We start from the raw sequence: 6,586 nt of genomic DNA, 5'->3' as shown, positions 1-6,586 counted from the left end.
CGGGTCACAGATGAATGTTTGACAGTAGAATTGCATCAAATATTAGCCCAGAGGATAACAATCTGAAACTGTTCTTTTCCCACCCTGGCATACTAATCATTCTCAAGGTGATCCTGACAGTTAGCCCGAGGCAAGCTCAGTGAACTGCCCCACACTACAACATGAGATTTTTATGTCATCTGTACAATGTATTATCTATTGATCCACTGGGGGGAACAAGCTAAACTGTTCATGCATTAAAGGAGACACTTAGAAGTCCAACGTCAAAGCGTCCACCTAGTCATCCTTTCATTTTCTTAATGACTCTGTAACGCGAGATGAACGAACATCGAGCGATATTCCCATGGGTCGGTTCGACGGAGGTCACTGCAGAATTATCAGTCATATGATAAGTAGAAAAGCTGTGTCATTCAGGCCGGTGGCGGCTCTAGACGTGTTTAAGTACGTATAAAAATACAGTTCTGCTTTTATATGTACATTGCCTTGTATATTTGCTCTTCCATTTCTTCTTCTTTTCCATTTCTCTCTATATCACATGGACGAAATTCCTTTTCACTTTTATGTGGTTTTTACAGCAGAATATTTTTCTCATAACATTAGATCCAAAGTGCACTTAATCATTCTTCAATTACTAAATTATTTAGATGTCTAAAAATCAGCAAAAGAGTTTACTGACATAAATATTTGACTTGTTCTTCACTGTTCACTATTGCATTTAATTGCAACACCGAACAAGAAAATCACGAATTTTAGTTTTAAAAAAACAAAAAACAACTCACATTCTCTTGGTGGAGGCATTTGCCCTAAATTGTACTTTTTATTATTTGACTCATTTCTGCTCGTAGTGCCGTGCAAGAAAGACATTTGTGCTCTTGCTGCTAAGGTTCTGCCACATCAGCTGATCCCTACTGGACTGAGAAATCTTGTGATCAAATCAAGTGATCCGTGCTTCCATCATTGATTACTTTTATGAAATTCAGCATGCATGTCCCTTGAACATTTGCACATGTGGTCTTTCATTATTACTATTATTATTATTATTTTCATTGCATCACTGTTACCACAGGGCATGTTTTAGCTATCATATTTTTACTGGTTCTCAGAAAGCATAATGGCTTCCTCAACATCCGTGTTTGCCAAATACTCAGTCTGGTGGCGTTACATTTTGTAAGGACTGCAACACTCTCTTTGCAAATTGCTATAGTTGGATCCTGTAGTTGGGTACAGTCCATATTGTGCTGCAACCCAAGACCTTGCCCTTTCATCATGTCGGTGTCACGACTGGTAGCACGCACAGATGTTGGCTCTAATACAGGCAAAGAGGAAGCATGCTAATTCTACATTCCCCCACATCAAATCTATCACTTTCTGCCAACATTTAGGAGGTTTTGTGCCAGGCAACAACTGACCCACCAAAACATCACTATTTCACCCTAAGGTTTCCCGTGTCGTGCAGCACCGCAATGCTTTGAGCGGCAACATCACCCACAGTCATGCGTCTAGTCATATGAGCACAGGTTGCTCAGTTTGTGTTTGGCTGATTTGTGTAGGCAGTATGGAAGCAGCTCTGGAGAATGTGGAGGATTCATAATGATTCATACCAGTACCATTGTTTCTATGTGCAAAGCCTGCAGAAGCAGCATCCTCTACGGTCTAAAAGATGGTTCTGTGTCAGGCTGTACAAGGAGAAGGCTCCACTGCATAAACTGTACTACACATGCAAGTGGTGGAAAAAAAAGTAATTAATTTGCTGACATGAAAAGCAGGTTACTTTGCGTCACTTCATGTAGTTACTGATGACTTCATCCGCATTTCTATTACTGTGCTGATACGAGGTGTCCTTCACAGCTGCATAATAACGCTAAGTAGATGTAAAATGGTTTGGTATGCAACCTGTGAAATACCAGGTGATTAGTGAGCAGCCTGTGCAGACTTAGTCTACATCACAGACTTAACACGTAGAAAATTAAACCAGGCATGCCGTGAGTGCCTGCACATTTGGGGGGTTTAAGGATTGTTAAGATGACGAGAAGTAGGTGGCAACAGCTTAAAACTGTTAGAATTTGCTGAGGAACTTACAAGGAGGGATTACCTACAGGCCGGGAAAATGAGTCCAACGAACTCAAGTTCACGCCAGAAATATTTGTTGATGAAACAGTTTGCGGGGAACAGTCAACACTTCTGAGGTCGACCCGGGGTTCCCAGTCAGGAAGGAATAGCCGCAGGTACAACAGGTGGCACAGCACATTTCCTCGCTTGTTGGCAGCTGGGAGCCGACGAGGCTTGAAGTAAAGGTGATTTTGAGTGGCGCTGCGAAGAGGAAGCGCATTATTACTGGTGGGATGGACGTAGCAATGGTAAGGCTTAGGAGATCACACTTGCAAGACGACGAGAAAACCAGTTGTGAACCAGGAAGATCCTTACAATGATCCCTGCTGTAAGTCTGTCGGGAATCTAAAAGTGAAGTTAAATGTTTTAATGTTTTGTTGGTTGATTGAAGATAATTATTTGAGTTGAGAAACCCTTTGTTCTGTTGCGCATTTGGTAAGGATGTAATTCATCACTGATTTTTGATATTTATAATTTGATTGTTAAATTCAATTAATAAATAACTTTAATTAAATTGAATATTTTTCCTCCAAGCACGATTTCTGTCAGTATGTTTCTAGCCCACTTTATTCACAAATAGTATGCATACAACCTAAACTACAAGACCTGAATATATCTGAGCATATGTTTAGGGATCATTTGCACTGTGTATTATTATTATTATTATTATTACTATTTAGAAGTAGTAGTAGTAATAGCAGTAGTAACCCAGTGTCGATTCTCAGGTAATAAGTGTTCTAAAAAGCACACTACGTTCTCTGCTGAAATGTGTTATCAGGGCGCTATATGCTCTTGAGAAAAAAGACTTATGTCTTATTGATCGTCGTCCTTCACCTCCCCAACAAAGGTGTAGAATTAAAACGTCAATCATCCATGCGTGCAGACGGAATTCAGCACACTGGCACTTTACGTCTTCTCCACGTCTCCACAAGATCCCTTTTAAAAACACAGCAAAAAAAAAAAAACATGATCATGGAGCAGGGCCCGTTGTCGCTTTAAAAATATATTCAGCTTCGACCCAGACGGACATTCTGGGAGACTTTGATGTGGCTGCTGCCATCTGAGCGCGGATTCGCTCGGGTCCAATCATCCGTCTGGCGAGGTGATGAGCGCCGACCGCGCGACTGAGCTCTGCGCGTTCACGTGGAGCCTATAAACGGACGTGGCGCGCAGAGAGCTCCGAGTAGTGTTAGAGAAATGAGAAGGGGATAATCGCGTCTGAGGATGGCATCTGTATCTCTGTTGGAGAAAAACTGACGCGGACACGACTGGGATGCTGCAGATGCAATCATCACAAACTTTTTATCTCTCTTTTTTGTAGCACATGGCAGCTGCCCAACTTTGCTGTTTATGGTGAGAAAGAGGGTCCGGCCATGCAGCTGAATGAGACTGGAGTTCAAACAGTGGCTCCAGAGCCATGTGAGCAGCAAGTACTGCAGGAGGACAACGCTGGTAATTGCAGCGGAGGTTCCATCGGCAACCTGTCGCTGCACTGCTGGCTGCAGCTCCTCACCAAGGAATCTATCATGGAATTTCAAGGAGACAGCTCGAGTGTGGTGGTGCGTATGATGATAGCGTGTGTGTACTCTATAGTCTGTGCACTCGGGCTGGTGGGAAACTCACTGGCTCTGTATCTGCTGCACTCCCGTTACAGACAGAAGCAGTCATCCATCAACTGCTTTGTGATGGGACTGGCCATCACAGACCTCCAGTTTGTTCTGACCTTACCTTTCTGGGCAGTGGACACAGCCCTGGACTTCCGCTGGCCATTTGGCCGTGTGATGTGCAAAATCATCAGCTCTGTCACCACCATGAACATGTACGCCAGTGTGTTCTTCCTCACAGCTATGAGCGTGGCACGTTATTACTCCATCTCCTCCGCGCTGAAGATGCAGAGCCGGCGGGCAGCGGCCACCTGGGCCAAGTGGACAAGCTTGTGCATATGGATTGTCTCTCTGCTGGCCACTTTGCCTCATGCCATCTACTCCACCAGTGCCCAGGTGTCAGATGAGGAGCTTTGCCTGGTACGCTTCCCAGACTCAGGCAGCTGGGATCCGCAACTTCTTTTGGGTCTATACCAACTTCAAAAAGTCCTTCTGGGCTTCCTTATTCCTCTGATCATAATCACTGTGTGCTATCTGCTGCTCCTGCGCTTCATCCTCAGCCGACGCATCGCAGGTGCAGCTGACCCTGAGATAAAGCAAGGCCGGCAAAATCGCCGCTCAAAAGTGACCAAATCCATTGTCATCGTGGTTCTGTCCTTCTTTCTGTGCTGGCTTCCCAACCAGGCACTGACGTTGTGGGGAGTGCTCATCAAGTTTGACCTCGTGCCCTTCAGCAACGCTTTCTACAATGCGCAGGCCTACGCCTTCCCCTTGACTGTGTGCTTAGCACACGCTAACAGCTGCCTCAACCCTGTGCTCTACTGCCTCATTCGCCGTGAGTTTCGGGCAGGCCTCAAGGAAATTATTCTCCACGCCACGCCGTCCTTCAGGAGCTTGACTCACCTCCTGCGCCGCAAGGCCAAAGTGGCTGAAGCACCACCTGTTCTGGTGCTGGTTCAAATGGATGTCTGACTGGGACAACTGGGACAACAAAGGAATTGAAAGGACAAGTGGACAATTCTACTGATATGGAGGTGTTTACTATGATAGTACATTGTCAACACAGGCAATCGCTTTTCTTTTTGGCTTTTGAAAACAACATAATCACAGCGGACTACACAGTGAGATGTAGCCGGCATTCACTTCTTCAAGTTTTCCTCTGCCTCAAATCTTTTTATTGTAACTGTGGCTCTCTGTTTTGTTCTCTCTGCCTCTGACGGGCAGCACTGCTCTCTGGTGATGTGTCACAAACATGTAAAGATTTACAGCATATACTGCAGCATTTAGACACGGTGTTCCGGCCAGTTGCTGTATTTGTGTTTGTTCTTTGGTGCATTCATGTATGTTCCCTCATACATTAAAATGAGTAGGCCAGTAGTGTATAGAGTTATTTGCTATATTTGTGGGAATACTGAGAAAATCGACAAAAAAAAAAACATCTGTGCAATATTCTTCTTCTAGCAATTTATGTTTAAGGCACTAAAATCATATGACAATACATCAGATGCTTCACTATAATGACTGTGTAGTTGGTGAGTTAAATGCTGTCACTGTGGGAACCTTGGAGGTGCAGGAGATTTACACTCTCACAGGTGGAAAAATGTACGCATTTTTGTTTTTTTTCTCCCTCCTGTTATCCCCGACCGTGCACACCTCCACACACACATCGGCTGATAACAGTTTACGAATTGTGTCAGATTGAACAACATGATGAATAATTTAGAATTCCCATTAAATTTGCAGCATATTCACGCTAGGCCATTCATTCATAAAAAACAAGGCATTTCTCAATTGACAGACCAATGCTCGCGCAGACTACACGACTACTCATGAAGCACATAATAAGCATATAAAAGAGCACTGTTGTAATAATGTGATCTTCTGTGAATATACCATTCTGTATTCATGATCTTTTATAGAAGACGGTTGCAGATTTGATGTATGATCAATGGAAATTTTTATTGAGTGGCTCACTGTATATGAAATGAAGTAAAGATTTGTTTAAAACCTCTCATCTTGAACTATTTGGAATAATTGGGCCAGGCCCGGTTAGAATTCAGATCACATACACAGAGAGATAAATTAGGCAGCAGAGGCACCAAGAGTCTGAAAAATAAAGTGGCACTAATGTTGTTGTAAAACAATCTTACACTGGCAGGAGGGCATCAGACAACAGACAGAGACACGCTTCTCTGCTCTTTATTAATGAGATTTAATTTCCTCCTCCCGTGTTTTCTGCTGCACCTCTTCCATCACCATCAGCCCTGCGCTGCACGAATAATCTTTGAACAAAGGTGCTGACAAAAGTGTTGTTAACCAGAATGGCTGTCACATATAGGGGGAGCTTTTCTTAATCCAATCCAATGAAATGAGGGTTTGATTTTCACTCTTCGGCAAAGCTCTTGTAACATACTGCACAGCAAATCACACTCCAAATTAACACCAAATAAAATAAGACGTTCTTCTGCAACGTTCTATATGTATTGAGACTGTGACACGAAGCAAACCTTGAGTCAAGCAGTACTGCAGCTAATGAGAGAAAAAGAAAAGGATTCTTTGATTTCTGAGCTCCAGGCAAAATATAATTGTGTGCCCTGGGTAGTCTGCTGTGTGTTGTACTTCGAAGTAACCTGGCTCGCACTTAATGCGCAATGCAAGAGTGAAAAGAGAAGGAGCAACAAAGTCCCCAGCTCATTTTTGTGCCTGGGGCCCCTCATGGGTTAACCCGGCCATGCTGGGAGCAGAATAGTTTTCAGCAAGTAACAGCATCAGTGACTCGTGTTCAATCATTAAACAGTAGTCGGTCAGAGAAGCCATGGGATCAGCAGTTTTGTCTCAGACTCTGTTTTGTGTTAAGTCACTGTTAACTCGTT

At 43.6% G+C, this 6,586-nt stretch overlaps 1 protein-coding gene across 1 annotated transcript; it reads left to right on the top strand.

The window, feature by feature from the left end:
• Positions 1-3,482: 3,482 nt before the first annotated feature.
• Positions 3,483-4,685, top strand: rxfp3.2b (relaxin family peptide receptor 3.2b; the record flags this gene model as incomplete). Its single annotated transcript, XM_084548842.1, has 1 exon — positions 3,483-4,685. The coding sequence occupies one exon, from the start codon at positions 3,483-3,485 to the stop codon at positions 4,683-4,685; it is 1,203 nt and encodes a 400-aa protein (XP_084404968.1).
• Between the last annotated feature and the right edge of the window lie 1,901 nt (positions 4,686-6,586).

This window comes from Chelon labrosus (genome assembly GCF_963514085.1).
Source record: "Chelon labrosus genome assembly, chromosome: 7".
Taxonomy (NCBI): Eukaryota; Metazoa; Chordata; class Actinopteri; order Mugiliformes; family Mugilidae; genus Chelon; species Chelon labrosus.
The sequence above is the reverse complement of the archived record's forward strand: the minus strand, read 5'-3'. Positions and strand labels throughout refer to the sequence as shown.